Source organism: Ostrea edulis, chromosome 6, assembly GCF_947568905.1.
Source record: "Ostrea edulis chromosome 6, xbOstEdul1.1, whole genome shotgun sequence".
NCBI lineage: Eukaryota > Metazoa > Mollusca > Bivalvia > Ostreida > Ostreidae > Ostrea > Ostrea edulis.
The window spans coordinates 58,016,146-58,034,215 of record NC_079169.1 but is presented as its reverse complement, the minus strand read 5'-3'; the positions used below and the strand labels follow the sequence as shown (position 1 = coordinate 58,034,215).

Here is an 18,070-nt window from a genome sequence, read left to right as displayed (position 1 = left end):
CGATATTTAGTCGAAGGCTTCCTCTCGGAGGAAGACAAGTGCAGTTAACATTTCAGCTAGATTGGCGCACAATGACCTACGGTACTTTAAGGGTAGAAGAAGGTCAAACAGTTTTCCAGATTTTTTTTGTTATGGTCACAGGTATTGCTCTGAAATTTAGTCACAACTTCCCTTTCAGAGAAATACATAAACAGTTAACATTTCAACTTAATTGATGCACCATGACCTACTTAAGGGCTAAAAGTAGATCAAATGGTTTCCTGGACATTTTATCATCATAGATAGGTATTGCACTAACATTTTGTTTCAACCTCACGCCCGGAGAAATACATAATCAGTTCACATGTCAGATGGATTGGTGCACCATGACCCACTTTAAGGTTTTTCTATTCAGAATGTGTGTTGTATCAATTCAGAGTGCACAATATGCTTCCAGGTTGAATTTCACTGTCCGACAGGTGTATATTGTACCGTTTGCGGTACTCTTGTTAAAGAATAGGACAAGACATACTAGTAGAACTGAACACATTTATTTCACATGATAAAAAGCAAGGTTTTACACCATAAAACAACACCAATGTACAAATGCATATACATGTATGCAAGAACTGAGGTAGGTTATCAGAGTTAATTGTTCTGTCATAACAATGTTTCTTTCATTTCAACTTCATCTTTTTCTCCTTCTGAGAAGTTGAATCAGATTTCCTCTTCTCACCTTAAAAACAGAAGGTATGAGAATCATTTCGAGGTATAGTTTCCTATACCAGAGTAATCACTTGTGTTATGCATATATTTTAAGTCCATTGTATCATGGTTAATGACCTCTTTGTTCAATCAAAAAGCCCCAGTACATATTGCAAGTATGTGATGAACATGCTTTTACAATGTCTACCAAATACAGTTGTATTTAATAGTGCTTCTTGTAACTACGTGTATCTGTGAAAGCTCGAAGAAATTGGAATGACTTCTACATGTACAATTGTGAACAAGAATTTTCCACAAAGAAGTACATCTACATTCATAGCACAAATATATGAAGGATTAAGAAAATAAACAAGGACCTGTATAACATTTTATGCAATCAGTAACACCTTTTTTCCATTGTACATATATACATACAAAATTAAACAATTTGTTAACACCAATACCTGACTCTGCTTTTTTACTGCTATTGTACGCTTTCGCCATTCGTTCTATATTTTTCTTTCTCATCTGATCATGTTCCACAATAGGTTTAGGGTAGTCTTTTCCAATAATACACCCTGCCTTTTCCTGTACTTTGAGAGGTGCCTTCCAAGGCTCATAAATAAATGCTGTTGGAAACTTGCTCAGCTGGGGAATATATTTCCTGAAATAAATGACATTTTTGTCAGATCAGCACTGTATGTACGTGTCTGAAACAACTGCATTTTCAAATAGAACCACAATAAAACTTTGCGAGTTTGAGTTTCCAGAATTCAGCATTTAGATCCACCAGTTTTAACTTTTAATCTATTAAACCAGATATAACGTGAGGGCAATAAAATTTTATATTCCCAGGTAATTTTTGAATCATCTGAAAGTTTAATAAAGAAACTAAATATTTTCATTTGTGTTAATTTAGTCTTTATGTTGCAGCAAAAATAAACAAGAGCATTGCAAGCGGTACAATATACATCCGTCGGGCAGTGAGCCTTTGACTACAGGGCAATATCTGTGTCCGTAATGAAAAAAAGCCCGGAAAACTGTCTAAACTATTTTTAGTCCAAAAGTAGGTCAAGGATGGACCAATCCAGCTGAAATGAAAACTGATCTTGTATCCCTCTGAGAGGAAGCCTTTGACTAAATATCAGGGCAATATCTGTATCCATAATGGAAAAAAAAAAAGCCCGGAAAACTGTTTGACCTATTTTTTCCAAAAAGTAGGTCAAGGAGGGACCAATCCCGCAGAAATGCAAACTGAACTTGTATTCCTTCAAGAGGAAGCCTCTGACTAAATATCAGGGCAATATCTTATCCGTAATGAAAAAAAAGCCCAGAAAACTGTTTGACCTATTTTTTCCAAAATGTAGGTCAAGGATGGATCAATCCAGCTGAAATGCAAACTGAACTTGTATTCCTTTGAGAGGAAACCTAAGACTAAATATCAGAGCAATATCTGTATCCGTAATGAAAAAAAAAAGCCCAGAAAACTGTTTGACCTATCTTTAGCTTAAAAGTAGGTCATGGATGGACCAATCCAATTGAAATGCAAACTGAACTTGTATTCCTCCAAGAGGAAGCCTCTGACTAAATACCAGGGCAATATCTGTATCCATAATGAAAAAAAGTCCGGATAACTATTTGACCTACTTTTAGTCCTAATGTAGGTCAAGGACGGACGGACCAATCCAGCTGAAATGCAAACAGATCTTGTATTTCTCTGAAAGGAAGCTTATGTGTAAATTTCAGGGCAATATCAGTAATGAAAAAAAGTCCGGAAAACTGTTTGACCTACTTATAGCCCTAAAGTAGGTCAAGGATGGACCAATCCAGCTGAAATGCAAACTCTCTCTTACAATTCTTGAGGGAGATATTGTGACCAAATTTCAAAGTTGTACATGCATCTGTTACGAAAAAAAGTCCGGCAAACATGACCAAGGACAGACAGAGCCATAACATAATATGTCCTGTCTAATCACAGGCACCTGAAGTATGGATATTACTACCCCCCCCCCCCCCTTTTCATAATTTTTTTTTTTTTGGTGGCAATAATTTCTCTGAAATGTATGAATTCCCAGTCTATCTCATCCCTCTTTCGATTCATGTAATCGTTTCATGCTTTTTGTAAGCTTTAGAGATTGGCCTTCTACCAGTATAATAAAATACACAAGGTAAGAAACAAAAATTTGTAAACAAACAGGGGGTCCCCCTTTCGAGTCACATTTTCCAAGTAATTACAGCGTTACCTAAGGAATTTTGGCGAGCGGCAGGTCGGGGAGATGTCATACTACAAGTCTCTTCAACTCAAAACCCATCTCATCTCTTTTATTTGACAAAATCTTGCGTGCATTGATCGGACAGGGCTTCATTTCTTCCACTGGCAGCCAAAAGGGAGGTCACAGAGTGCGAATTTGTTGTACGCGCCGTGTGATTGGTTCGCAAAGACATTGCTTAGTCTCGGGATCATCCGAAGGGTCTCGGGATTATTCGCGGACCAATCACACGACACGTTATAAATTCGTGTAAAAATTAGTGTTGAATCAAGTAATATTAATTGTTCACCTTTAAAAATTGATCAAAGTTAAATGGCATATTGACATTATTCATTCTTGATGCTTTTCTAATGCACCTGTACAACAATAATAAATGACTGCAATGTAGGTATTCTTGAGATACTTTATCAAACATACAACAATGAAAAAGTGGCTGAAACATTTAAACCAGCAACAATGGGATAAAAACAAGTTTTTCAAAACTAATTTAAAACATGAATGCATTTGTTTTTGTATACCTATGACATCATAATATGTGCTGACTACAGTGACAAGGTATATGTATTCTCATGATGTCATAGTACACATATGTGGTCAGTAAATCACATATTAGGTTAGTAAGAGACATAACATCATTGATACCTGTTGTAATGTGGGTTGTATAGCAGTAGTTTAAGTTGGTACCTGTTGTAATGTGGGTTGTATAGCAGTAGTTTAAGCTGATGTAACATGGGTTGTATAGCAGTAGTTTAAGCTGATATCTGATGTAACATGGGTTGTATAGCAGTAGTTTAAGCTGGTACCTGATGTAATGTGGGTTGTATAGCAGTAGTTTAAGCTGATACCTGATGTAATGTGGGTTGTATAGCAGTAGTTTAAGCTGATATCTGATGTAACGTGGGTTGTATAGCAATAGTTTAAGCTGATATCTGATGTAATGTGGGTTGTATAGCAGTAGTTTAAGCTGATATAATGTGGGTTGTATAGCAGTAGTTTAAGCTGATATCTGATGTAACGTGGGTTGTATAGCAATAGTTTAAGCTGATATCTGATGTAATGTGGGTTGTATAGCAGTAGTTTAAGCTGATATAATGTGGGTTGTATAGCAGTAGTTTAAGCTGATATCTGATGTAACATGGGTTGTATAGCAGTAGTTTAAGCTGATATCTGATGTAATGTGGGTTGTATAGCAGTAGTTTAAGCTGATATCTGATGTAACGTGGGTTGTATAGCAGTAGTTTAAGCTGATATCTGATGTAATGTGGGTTGTATAGCAGTAGTTTAAGCTGATATCTGATGTAACATGGGTTGTATAGCAGTAGTTTAAGCTGATATCTGATGTAACATGGGTTGTATAGCAGTAGTTTAAGCTGGTACCTGTTGTAATGTGGGTTGTATAGCAGTAGTTTAAGCTGATATAATGTGGGTTGTATAGCAGTAGTTTAAGCTGATATATGATGTAACATGGGTTGTATAGCAGTAGTTTAAGCTGATATCTGATGTAACATGGGTTGTATAGCAGTAGTTTAAGCTGGTACCTGTTGTAATGTGGGTTGTATAGCAGTAGTTTAAGCTGATGTAACGTGGGTTGTATAGCAGTAGTTTAAGCTGATATTTGATGTAATGCGGGTTGTATAGCAGTAGTTTAAGCTGATGTAACATGGGTTGTATAGCAGTAGTTTAAGCTGATATCTGATGTAACATGGGTTGTATAGCAGTAGTTTAAGCTGATATCTGATGTAACGTGGGTTGTATAGCAGTAGTTTAAGCTGATATCTGATGTAACATGGGTTGTATAGCAGTAGTTTAAGCTGATACCTGTTGTAATGTGGGTTGTATAGCAGTAGTTTAAGCTGATGTAACATGGGTTGTATAGCAGTAGTTTAAGCTGATATTTGATGTAATGTGGGTTGTATAGCAGTAGTTTAAGCTGATATCTGATGTAACATGGGTTGTATAGCAGTAGTTTAAGCTGATATCTGATGTAACGTGGGTTGTATAGCAGTAGTTTAAGCTGATATCTGATGTAACATGGGTTGTATAGCAGTAGTTTAAGCTGATACCTGTTGTAATGTGGGTTGTATAGCAGTAGTTTAAGCTGATGTAACATGGGTTGTATAGCAGTAGTTTAAGCTGATATTTGATGTAATGTGGGTTGTATAGCAGTAGTTTAAGCTGATATCTGATGTAACATGGGTTGTATAGCAGTAGTTTAAGCTGATATCTGATGTAACGTGGGTTGTATAGCAGTAGTTTAAGCTGATATCTGATGTAATGTGGGTTGTATAGCAGTAGTTTAAGCTGATACCTGTTGTAATGTGGGTTGTATAGCAGTAGTTTAAGCTGATATCTGATGTAACGTGGGTTGTATAGCAGTAGTTTAAGCTGGTACCTGATGTAACATGGGTTGTATAGCAGTAGTTTAAGCTGATATCTGATGTAACATGGGTTGTATAGCAGTAGTTTAAGCTGATATCTGATGTAACATGGGTTGTATAGCAGTAGTTTAAGCTGATATCTGATGTAATGTGGGTTGTATAGCAGTAGTTTAAGCTGATATAATGTGGGTTGTATAGCAGTAGTTTAAGCTGATATATGATGTAACGTGGGTTGTATAGCAGTAGTTTAAGCTGATATCTGATGTAACATGGGTTGTATAGCAGTAGTTTAAGCTGGTACCTGTTGTAATGTGGGTTGTATAGCAGTAGTTTAAGCTGATATCTGATGTAATGTGGGTTGTATAGCAGTAGTTTAAGCTGATATAATGTGGGTTGTATAGCAGTAGTTTAAGCTGATATATGATGTAACGTGGGTTGTATAGCAGTAGTTTAAGCTGATATCTGATGTAACATGGGTTGTATAGCAGTAGTTTAAGCTGATACCTGATGTAATGTGGGTTGTATAGCAGTAGTTTAAGCTGATACTTGTTGTACTTGTAACGTGGGTTGTATAGCAGTAGTTTAAGCTGATACCTGATGTACTTGCCATCCTTGTCGGTCTTTTTACCAAACTCTATGGGGCTGTATACTCTGAAGTACTGATGGAAGAAGGCTGAGGCAGACAGCCACATCCAGTTTCCTGCATTTAGACTCCAGTCTGCATCCAACAGATATTCCTCAAACACCTACAATGTAATGCAAGCAATGTTGGTGTTGTAAAGTTGTCATGTGACACTGAATTTTTCCTCATAATAGCACACACTTGAAATTTTCAGAACATATCAAAATCAGAGCAATAGATGTAGACACAGGTGTTTGATTTCTCATAACAATGTATTACTTTAAATTAATACAGTCAAAACTGCCGTAGCAACCCACTGTATTAAGCGACTCACTGTCGTATGTGACCATAAAAAGTTCCCCCCCAAGACGTTACTCTATATATTGTACCTCTATTAAACGACCACCTGTCTGACGCGACCAACGACCATGATTTTTACAACCTTTTCGTGTATTTTACCTCTATTTAACGACTATACATTTTTCCAATTACAACACGATTACTACTTTCGATTTTGGTTGAGCCGACTATTCTGGGAATTATCACCCCTAACACTTTCCTTTTCAAACGCACGACTATTCTGGGAATTATCGCCCCTAACACTTTCGTTTTATAACGCATAGTTTGGAGGTGATCTTGTTTAGTAGGCCCTCTGAATTAATTATTATACCCAATCTGTCAACATGCAGGGTCGTGTGCAGTTAATTAATAAAACCCAAGTTGTTGTTTATTTAACAAAATCAAGGATCAGGGAATCAAGGCCAGTGTATTTGAAGGTGTGAATTTCGACAAACTTAAGAAGTGCCGGGTACGCTAGATTGGATATGAAAATCTACCACTTGTTATACCATTATGTGAAAAATTTGCCCGATTGCGATATAAATCAGGTAAATATTGTGCTTAGGACTAAAATTTTAAACGGAGTATTCGCAGTTTTCCTGCATGAGATACTTGAGGTTTCCAGAATAATGACCGGAACTAGCGGCTCACTTCGACATGTCCCGAGTATTTGACACGTCCAAGTTCAAGAAAGTTGCCTGCATTAGTTCAAAGCTTAAAAGATTTGCTGTGTATGTACAATGGATATTGTGATTTATTTAATGTTTCTCAAATTGAATAACATATTTCCAGCATGTATTGTACAAAAGGAGACACAACACTTCATCATTTGCTTTCTTACCACAAGCATTGTATTTTTTTAGTTACACTGTACAAATAGGCTATAGATTCTACATAAATACTCTTTACAACGAAGTGTTTATAAGTTTTAGAAAATTTACATGCAGTTCATAAATGAGATTTAAATCTCATGTAAATGTGCAATATGAAATGTTGTTTTTCATTCTTAAACAGATTAAATGTAATTTTAGATGAATAATAAATTATGATACAACACATTGTATTCTAGATTTTTAACTACAGTGTGTTATTAATTTTATTTCACAACTATTAAAACCGTACTTGATATTCTTAATGATAAATTCCATATACATGTAGTAATTTTTTCCATTGTACAAATTATTTCCGAAATTTTATCAATTAACTGCGGAAAATAGGCAACCTGTATTAAGAGACCACCTGTCATATGTGACCTTTTATCCATTCTACGTTGGACGGTCTCTTAATACAGGTTAGACTGTACTAAGCATATTGTGTAGAAGATAATGAACTTCATCCCATACAACTATATCAATTGCTAACAAATTACAATAGCTCTGAAAGGGGTACTGGCTTTCATAAATAAATACATCTAATAGAGAAACTGAAGACAGACTTCTAACTTGCAGTAAAATTGATAGCCACTATTACTTGGTCAATAGGCATGTACTTCCTTCTAATGTCTCCGCAAAACAACATGCAAGATTCTCTTTATACTCTCAGTGGTATATAAATCTAGTTCTACATGCCTTCATCCCCTCCTCCCAGCTGATCCATAGATCTCCCCTAGTCAGGAAGCAGGCCACCGAGTGCCTGCCCAGATGATGAATCCACCCCTCCCGTCTTAACTGGGTCATTACCGCATCTATGAAAGGAAATCCTGTGGTTCCCTTAAATTTAAAAAGAAATATGAACAAGTAATTAAATGCAAGTTGAGCAACTATCCATATTTCTTGAATATTTCAATGATTCTCTCTCAGTAATTGATATGAATATTAGTAATTTGCAAAAACATAAATATCTATTAGTTTCTAGATGTACCAGGGTGACTTTTTTTCGACCTTTATGTACCTCTTTCCAAGCTTTCAAATATTTTTCATTGGTGTCCCAAGGAATCTGCCTGCACACCGAGTTTCCTTCCATTTTGTCAAAGTTTGGTGTATCTGCTGCTACAGTGTAGAAAAATTCCCGCCATAACAGCTGACCAATCAGAGAAACCGGAGGAGAGGTATGCTTCTGAACAGATAAAACAAAGTACATATACTTTCTAACAGCATGATTCTACAGGATATAGATATTCCTCTAAATCTAAAATTAGCGCTGGACCTTGGCTTTGCTGTAGACCTCCTGCAGCTTGTAGTAGAATAGTCGAGGTGACAAACAGCCAAACTTCAGGTAAGGACTAAGGACAGTTGTACTTGGTTCTAAGGTGTTGGGTTCAGTCTTTGGTTTCTCAAATGTACAAATCCAGTTCTGGAAAATTCATGCCATGTTGTAGACTTCAACATGAAAAATAGGAATATGACTACCAAATTGCTTGTTCATGGAATTTGAAACAAAACGTTTTAGACATGTACCTTTGACATTGCTAATAGTTTGTTCCAAAGTGTATGGATTTGTCATCAATAAACTATTTCTGTGTATGAAGTTTAATAGAGGTCCATTATGTGTTTCTTTGAGAATGTGCTAACTGCAAAATGAGACAGATGAACATAAAATGGACACGACTAACACTATATTCCTTGGGGTTACCTTTCTAAGATCTATAAAGTGGAGCATCAAACACTAAGGTACATGTTTTGTAATGATATGGAAAGATTACATTTTTCTGAATCATGGTTTCCATTCTTCTCAATGCCTCTGTTTCTCCACCAGGAAAGAGAAGAGGACCACAGTCTGCAGGGGACTTCCCAAGGTCCTCAAGGGAAGGAACTCCGTATCTTATATCATGGTCTGGATCTGTGCCCGTCTCGCATGCTACAGAACATTAATGTAGTGTGTAAAACAAGAAGGCCTATGGGCCACATCACTCACCCGCATCACTTTAATGGCTCTGCTGTTGTAATTTTTAAAAGACTTTTCAATCTTTATTCCAATGAAAAATTTTGACCACTTATTGTATCATAACCATGATACAAAGCAACAAGGTCAAACATGAAATGTAAGGTCTTGCCATAAGGAGTCTAGATACAAAATATGAAAGCCATACCTTAAATAGTTCAGGAGATATTGCCTTGGTAAGGTTTTCTTAAAAGTTGATCAAACTCCCAAGGACAAAGTCAAAAGGTGAAAAAAATTGACTCACAATGGATCTGACATAACCGTATGGGGGTGGGTGTGTGTGTGTGTGTGTGTCACGTCCACATGACCTTTCGCCAGGAATATTCATGAGAACTATCAGCCAGTCAGATTGCACCATACAAACAATGATGGCTATTTAGGCGGTTCCCGGCAATTTGTAAACAAGTTGGAGTAATCTCTACCCCACGAAGTTTATTCCACAATATAAAATTGTATATTCTCACAGAAAGAATTTTAAACTTTTGCAATAATTCCTAATTTATTTCGTTCATACAAACAACAAAACGTACGATATAAAATACACCCATTGGCAAATTAAATTAATTGTGAATTGTGATTTATGTATGAATAGGGGTTGGTACGATTTGAATAGTATTCAAGATGGTTTACTTGATTAATGCGAGGAATAGAACGCCAGTCGACATAAACGGTGCATTGGGACGTCACATCTATCTGCGATGTGTTTTCTTTCAAACCAAACAATCGCAGCCATTTTCCTTGAATTGTGGACGACGATTTCATAGATGATGTGCTGATTGGCTAACATACAGTTCACATGAACATGACCCCTAGATGAGTTATGTCAGATCTTTTAACGCAGAGTATACGGCGTGGATCTAAGAAGTCTGATTTTAATTAGATTGCTAAAAGAAAAGTCTTGTCACATGGAATTCACTATGAGAGCCCTCATCATTCCGTAGTTAGGAGCAAGGTTAAGGTTTGAACAACAGCCAGGAGACAAAAACAAAATGCATTAAAGGGGGGGGGGGGCATAAAAAACTTGATTTATCACAACTTAGGAACATTTGCATTTTCATATCATGTGTGACCCTGCTAATCTTGTAAATTCCCATATAATATTCTGAACTACTAATGTGGTCCCACCTTACTCCTGGGGGGGTCATGATTTGAACAAACTTAAATCTACACTACCTGGAGATTCTTGCATACTAGTATAACTCATCACGGCTCTGCTGCTATTGAGAAGATTTTTCCTCTATCATCCAATGTAAAGCTTTGATCCCCTACTGTGGCTCCACCCTTTCCTGGGGACCATGATTCAACATACTTGCTACACTTCCAGGAACCTTTCATGTAAAAATGAAATTTTCTGGCCCAGTGGTTCTATTAAAAAGATTTTTAAATGATCCCACCCAATTTTTGCCTTTTCTTATCTCCTCTTTGAAGGAGTCATCACCCTTCATTTGAACAAATTTGAATCCCCTTCACCCAAGGATGATTTGTACCAAGTTTGATTGAAATTGGCCCAGTAGTTTTACAGAAGATGAAAATGTTAAAAATTAATGAAGTGACAACGGTCGCCAGACAAAGTTGGAATCAGAAAAGCTCACTTGAGCCTTTGGTTCAGGTGAGCTAAAAGGGATCTTGAAAAATAGATATTTCATATTTCCCCTTGTTTAATTTGCATATCATGTGCGTATACTTGCATGTGTACGAAATTTCATCATTTTTCTTTCAATGTTGAATGTATCTTCTGTTGTCATGATAAATTTTAGAAAATCAGCAGATCCCTACAATATCTGGAACTCTGAGCCAGAGGATGTTGTGCATGTTTGAAGGTAATGGTCAAATGGTCCGCATAATTTATAATTTTTGAAAAGATTTTGGCTATTGTCATGCAAAGGACAGATGAAAATCCCTTTAAAATAATTTTACCTGTGGGACTGTCTAATGGCTTGGAAGGAGGGCCAAGACTGGACAAAACAGTTTGAAGGCGCTGGTAAGTTAAAGGAGCCTTTCCACCATTCTTTGATATTGTTCTGTAGAAACATAAAATCTTTCATTTAAATTTTACCATATGATATATTCACTTTACATCCGTGTATGCATTAAATGATTAACTCAGTAAGTATATCATATTCTCTGTCAAACCCATGGGTCACTTTACTCATCTAAGCTTTTGCGTTTTCCCATGAAAACATATCAACAAGAGGCCCACGGGCATTATCGGTCACCTGAGTATTAGTAACACGTATCACTAGTCCCAAGGCCTATGAAATCTGGGAATTTTTTGTTTGTTTTAAATACTAATACAAGTGTATATAGTTGAAGTGTCTTTGTTATCAAGATTAATGGGTGACAACTCTAGTCACAACATATAGTCATGGGAGCAATTATTATTTCAATTAGGACACAGTCAGTTTTTTAATTTCTTGGTTTACGGATTTTTTTCTTCAAAAATTGGGGTCAGATGGGAGAATTTTATATATATAGATTTTTATTATCTATCATTGTTTTATTTTTAATGAAACATAAAACGCATTTCGTGATAAAAGCGGTTTTGGTTGAAAGGCATGGTGAATCTCGAAGAAAAAAAGATTTCAGGTTTTCAGCGACATTTTTCTATTTATCCCAAACTAACGAAGGTTGAAAAATTACCGCTATCAATTATACAACTTTCAATACATTATGTGTATTCTTTTTAAATAGCACAGCATTTCTCATCTACGTTAGCAGCAAGAATATCGCCAATTGTATGAGAAATATCTATTTTCATCAAGTCTTGGTAGTAAATGTATATGCCAAAATGACTCTTTAAAGACCTTGTTCATGCATGCCATGCTAAACTAACCCTAAGACAGTGTCAAAAGGTTTCACATTACCAGACTGAGTATACCAAGGAACTCAATGTGAACGGTTGCAATAAACCAGAGTTTGTATTTTCTGTTGCACAAAACAAACGCCTCATTTAGATCCACCACTGCTTCAGTTGTACTATATGTCAAAACATGGGCCATGATGTACCATATCTGTAGTCTTGCCACAGCTATGATTGATAATGTTTTACGATGTGACCATTGCGTCAAGCGAAGATCCATAACAACTTGCAACAAGACTTTAGGCATTTAATCCATTTAGACCATTCATTTAACGCGGGAAATATAACGTGGTCAATGTAAACAGTGCATTGTGGCATCATATTAGCTGCAACATTTTTTCCCCTTTCAAACCAAGCACGGTTATCCACAACAAAACGTACGAAGGTATGAGAAAGCTTGTCTGGAATTTAAAAATGTTTGTGGTACTTTCCAAACTATCTATTTGTTTTATCTATGGGGTTGCCCATGAAGTATACCTAAGTCAGCGATATTTTTCCAGAAGCATTATGGGTAAAACTCATCATTTTCCAGTTGATGACGTGGTGACGAGCAAATCATGCGACTCAAATGTGTAATCATTGAGCGAGTTCCACTCACTATTACATTTCATTATAAATTGTGCAAATTTATTGACTCAAATGTGTAATCATTGGTTTCATTATACGTTGGGCTTCCTGTGGCGTACTGCACAGTTTAGGGGACTACAAGGTTTGGATAAAATTGAGATAATCTACGAAAGTTCATAATATCACATTAATGAGATGTGACTTTGTGAGATCAAATATGATAATCATTAGGATTAAGGAATCCCCCCTACTAAAGATTCAGTGGATATATATACATAGTTCAATTTTCTCTGTCCTAAACTTTACAGCTCACTGCACTTGTTAAAATACATGCTACTTGTCCTAATTAAAAGATCATTTGTAGTTCATAAAGCTTTTCACATCTAACCCACCTTCTGGTGTCGTAGAGTGTGTGAGAGACACAAGTTGTGACCTTGACATTGTGCTGTTCTGCTAACTTCATAATCTCTGCATCTCTTGTTACAGCATAAGGTTCTGTGTCCTCCTCGAAGGTCAGATGACTGACTCCCCAGTCTTTGAATAATTTGGGAAAGATCTCAGCAGGTTTTCCGTGCACAACAAATAATCTAAAAAGCAATAACATTGGTCAGCCACAAGTTCAATGCATACACATAAAGCAAGGCTAGAAAAAAATATTCTTATTCACTAGTCAATTGGACTATCAACTTTGACTGTACCTTTGGACCAGTGACTATAATAAGAGGCCCATGGTGCACATCACTCACATGAGTCACATTGGCCAGCTGTTCTTCAGCTATTGAGATATTTTGCAATCTTTATTCCCATGAAAACTTTTGACCCCAACCTAGCCCAGTAGGGTCATAACATAACATAACCATGATACAAAGTCACAAGGTAAGACAAAACTCTTGGTACGAAATGTAAGGTCTTGCCATGAGGATTCTATAGACAAAATATGAAAGCCCCACCATAAACAGTTCACAAGACAATACCTACGTTAAATTTTCTTATAAATAGGTTTTATCACAAGAAATCATATGAAATATGATAGATGCATCACAAATTAAAAGTTATGGGCAAGGTTAAAGTTTCTAATAGCTGCTAGCATTTTCAAATTTGGGTCAAATTTCAATGTCAAGGTCACACATCATGACACCAAATAAAAACTTCTGGCCATGAGGAATCTATATACAAATATAAAAAACATAACTTTTAAAAAAAAAGCTCAGAAGATATTGCCTAGGGTTGCTTTTCTTAAAAGTCAAACTCATAAGTCAAGGTAACAAGGTCAACAAGAGTACCATCAACAGTACTATTAAGTACTACTACGACCTTGACCTTTGACCTCGAAAAACAATAGACACCTTTCTCTCATCATGATGATCAAATATATCAAGTTGTAATAAGCTGGAGCTTACAGTTGGGTTTGTATCCTACTCAAAAGGTTTTCCTACTAAGTGATACTATGACCTTGACCTTCAGATTTTTATTAAAAGTAAGTCAAACTTCCAGGTCAAGGTCAAACACTGAAGTAATGAAGGTCTTGCCATAAAAATTTACATACAATTCTACCACTGTTATCGCGTAGACCAAAGGAATGCCACGGTCATTATTCTACGATATTCTTTCATATGTATCAACTGATTAAGAAAAATTTGATTCACATCTTCTTTGCACTTTGAGTTTTCTAATGCCACAATAAAAGTCATTGACTGATAATTCAATGTCATAATCATGAAAATCAATCGATATATGTTGTAAAATAAAGTCATAAATGACTGAAGAACATTTGTCATTCAGTGTAAACTAATGTTTGCATTCCGAGAGTGATACACATGTCTACAAACATGGCAATGCACAGATAAGTTTTTCTTAAACTGTATTCAAAGCAGTTGATCATTAAACTGAATATTTGCTATTTTTTCAAAATAACTTCAGAATACCCCTACAACCTCTCCTTTATCGTCAGCAAAAAAAAATAATGCAGGCCATTTCAAAAATTGCCATGACGTTACAGTGACCTAATTTGTAGCTATATATGAAAACGATCGGCTTTATGTTTCTGAGCTGTAGTAGAATAGAAATAAAGTTCTTGTTTTCGTGTATGTTGCAAGATAACCTCCTTGGTCTCGAAATGTTGATTGAAATAAAAAAGCTTCGGCTATTATACTGTATAAGAGGAATTTTTAGCGAGACACAAATTTAGTGATTTTTCTATAAAAATGAGTATGTAAATTTAGCCAGAGCTAATTTTAGAGAATGTATAATTACAAGAAAGACAACTATTACCTACAGTATGGAATAAATTGTTAGCAATATTCAATTTTAACGATCTCAACACCCTCGCTAATAATGTCAAAATTAAATCCTCGCTAAATATTCTGCTTATATGGTATTTCAAAACATTTCTCAACCTTGGAAGTTATTCTGCTACATACATGTGATCATTATTTCTCAAATATAAAAGCTTTTCCTTAAAATATTGATAAGGTCAGTTTTTTAATGAACATCAAGGTCACAAGATCAAATATGATTGTATCACAAGGTCGTCTTGAATAGGTCAGAGTTTTTAAAAATAGGTTCAACTCCCAGGTCAAGGTCAAACTTAACAAAATAAGGTCTTGCCATTTAAAGAATCTATATCCAGAAAAAACAAGATTGCTACACATAGCCATGTCCCCCATCGCCGCAAAAAAAGTTGAAGCACAAAAGTCCCATAACTCCTGTAAAATTTGTTAATCAAAATAGCGGTGCAATATGATCAACTACATATGGTGACTAACAATCCTATAAAATTTGAATGAAATCCGGTGAGTGGTTTAAGAAGAGTTGTGTCCACAAAGTGTTTCTATAGTGTAGCATATACAAATTCAACAAAGTTTCATAACTCCTGTAAAAATTGTTGAATCAAAATGACGGCGCAATATGATCAACTACACATGGTGACTAACAATCCTACAAATTATGAACAAAATCCGTTGAGCAGTTTCAGAGGAGTTGCGTCCACAAAGTGTTCCTATAGTGTAGCATGTACAAATTCAACAAAGTCCCACAACTCCTGTCAAAATTGTAGAATCAATATGGCAATGAAATATGATCAACTACACATTGTGACTAACAATCCTACAAAATATGAACAAAATCTGTTGAGCGGTTTCTGAGGAGTTGCTTCCACAAAGTGAAGTCGGACGGACGGACACCGGTATTTCTATGTCCCCTTCCGCGTTGCGGTGGGGGACAAAAAAAAGAGGTCCCACCTAAAATTATCTAAGCTTCGGATATATTCAATTGGTTGTGTTTTCTTAAAAGTATGTCAAACTCCGAGTTTGGTCATGATATGAAATTAACTGTCTTGCCATAAGAAATAAGCATACAAAACACGAAAGATCTACCTTCATGATATATTGAATAAATCAAATTTTTATTAAAAGTAGGTCAAACTTCCAGGTCAAGATCACGTACCATTGCATCACATAAAGAATGTATGTACAAAAGATGAAAGCCCTTGCTTAAAGTGCCCCGGAAGTCATGGGTGCAAAAAAGGTAAATTGGTTCATAAATTCATTTGAAAATATAAGAATAAAAAATTATGATCATGCATGCATTCAATACCGAGATATTCCCCGTCAGGTTAGCTATTTTGCACCTGCCTGAAATCAATCAACTGAACTTTCAGTTTTACTACATTTAGCCATAATGACATGTGATGTCTCAACACATCAGTCTCAAACAGGCCAGTATGGCAAGTAAGAGCAATACCTCTGTTTCTGTGGACGAAATCTACCTCCACATATCATTTGAAGCGTCTTCCTTTGAAGATTATCGTAACGAGGACGTACACAACATCGTCCCTTACCAATATGAGCCAGCTGCAATGGATTCTGACTAAGAGACATTTTGAACATATCTAAAGATATTTCCTATATATATATCAGCATAAACACTTTGATCCCCTATTGTGGCCCCGCCCTACCCTCGGGGACTATGAAATGCACATACTTGGATCTTATCTATGTCAAGAAGCTTTCATGTATTAAAATTTCCACTATTCTGGCCCTGTGAATTTTGAAAAGATTTTTTCTATATATTTGTATGCAAAACTTTAGTCCCCTATTGTGGTCACCCTACCCCCGGGGGCCATGATTTTAACAATCATGAATCTGCATTTTGTCAGGAAGCTTTCATGTAAATATAAACTTTTTTAACCAAATGGTTCTTGAGAGAAGAAGATTTTCCCTATTTATTTGCATGTAAAACTTTGATCCCCTATTGTGGCACCAACCTACCTCTGAGGGATATGATCTGAACAAGCTTTTCTAGCCCAGTGGTTCTTGAGAAGAAGATTTTTAAAGATTTTCGTTATACCCTATAGTTGCTCCATCCTTCCCCCGGACACCATGATTTGAACAAAGCTGAATCTGCACTATGTCAGGAAGCTTTCATAGAAAACTTTAAAAAGGCCTCTCAACTTTAGTTGTAGCTTGTGGTCCATTTCTATCACCCCTCTTTTCAAAGAAAAACTGATTTATCTTTTATACTTCTTGGTAAATATTGAACACTGGTGTATCTCCATCAAGTGTATAGCTGGGCTCGAAATTGGCATATGCCCGTCAATCTGTGACTGGTTAAAAGTCTGGCGGACTGACTGACCTACCCGAGGTCAATACAGGTAAATGAGGTAGAAAGAAAATGTATAGTTTTAGTAGATGTTTATTGTATTTATTTTCATGAATCACCACCTGATCACCAGCACAAGGTTGTCCAGTGTTTCCTTTTGGATATAATTTCCCTTTTAAGTTTTAACAAAGAAGACTTGTATTAGAAAAGAGAAATCTGGACAACCTTGTGCTTTATTTAAACAAAGGGTTTAACAATTTTAAGAGGCCCATGGGCCACAATGCTCATCTGCTGTGATTTTAAAAATTCAAAAGCTTACAGAAAGTAGAGACTATTCAGAACCACTTATGAGGGTGATCGGTGAAGAAATCACATATTTTGAATAAATTATTGTTCTATATAGAATTAATTTCATTCTAGAAGGGGGTTATGTACATAAGTTCTATATAAGCTATCCATACTTCAGATGCCTGTGGGTAATATTCGATTTAAAGAACTTCATTATCCATAGATTATACCTTGAATTAATCTTTCTCAAATTTTCGTCCAAATTTTGCAATGTTTGCAACAAGAACCTCCATCTATTGATCCCCACGTTGGCGTTTTTAGGAAACCATGGGTCAATGATGAAGACAGGTTTAACATCCTCTGCACCTTTACATGCCGCAAGTAAAGCTGGGTTGTCATGAACTCGAAGTCCTTTCCGGAACCAATGAATAGCACAAGATTTCATTTCTACAATTAACCAACTCAAGAAATGAACGGATGGAATATACAACAAAGTTTAAATTTTCTTACTTATGCAACAAGATTGAGAAATGGCGGGAATGGTTAGAATTAAAGGAATCTCGATCTCGGGGGAAAATGAAAT

At 36.0% G+C, this 18,070-nt stretch overlaps 1 protein-coding gene across 1 annotated transcript; it reads right to left on the bottom strand.

Moving 5' to 3' along the window:
- Positions 1-511: 511 nt before the first annotated feature.
- On the bottom strand, positions 512-18,024 carry LOC125648144 (cryptochrome-1-like). The gene is made up of 10 exons (XM_048875069.2): positions 17,718-18,024; positions 12,993-13,187; positions 11,091-11,194; positions 8,935-9,089; positions 8,439-8,585; positions 8,184-8,348; positions 7,862-8,002; positions 5,927-6,078; positions 1,149-1,348; positions 512-715 (listed from the first exon to the last, which is right to left on the bottom strand). Exons 1-10 carry the CDS (start codon positions 17,930-17,932, stop codon positions 657-659), a joined length of 1,533 nt encoding a protein of 510 aa, XP_048731026.2. The 5' UTR covers positions 17,933-18,024; the 3' UTR covers positions 512-656.
- Positions 18,025-18,070: the final 46 nt, after the last annotated feature.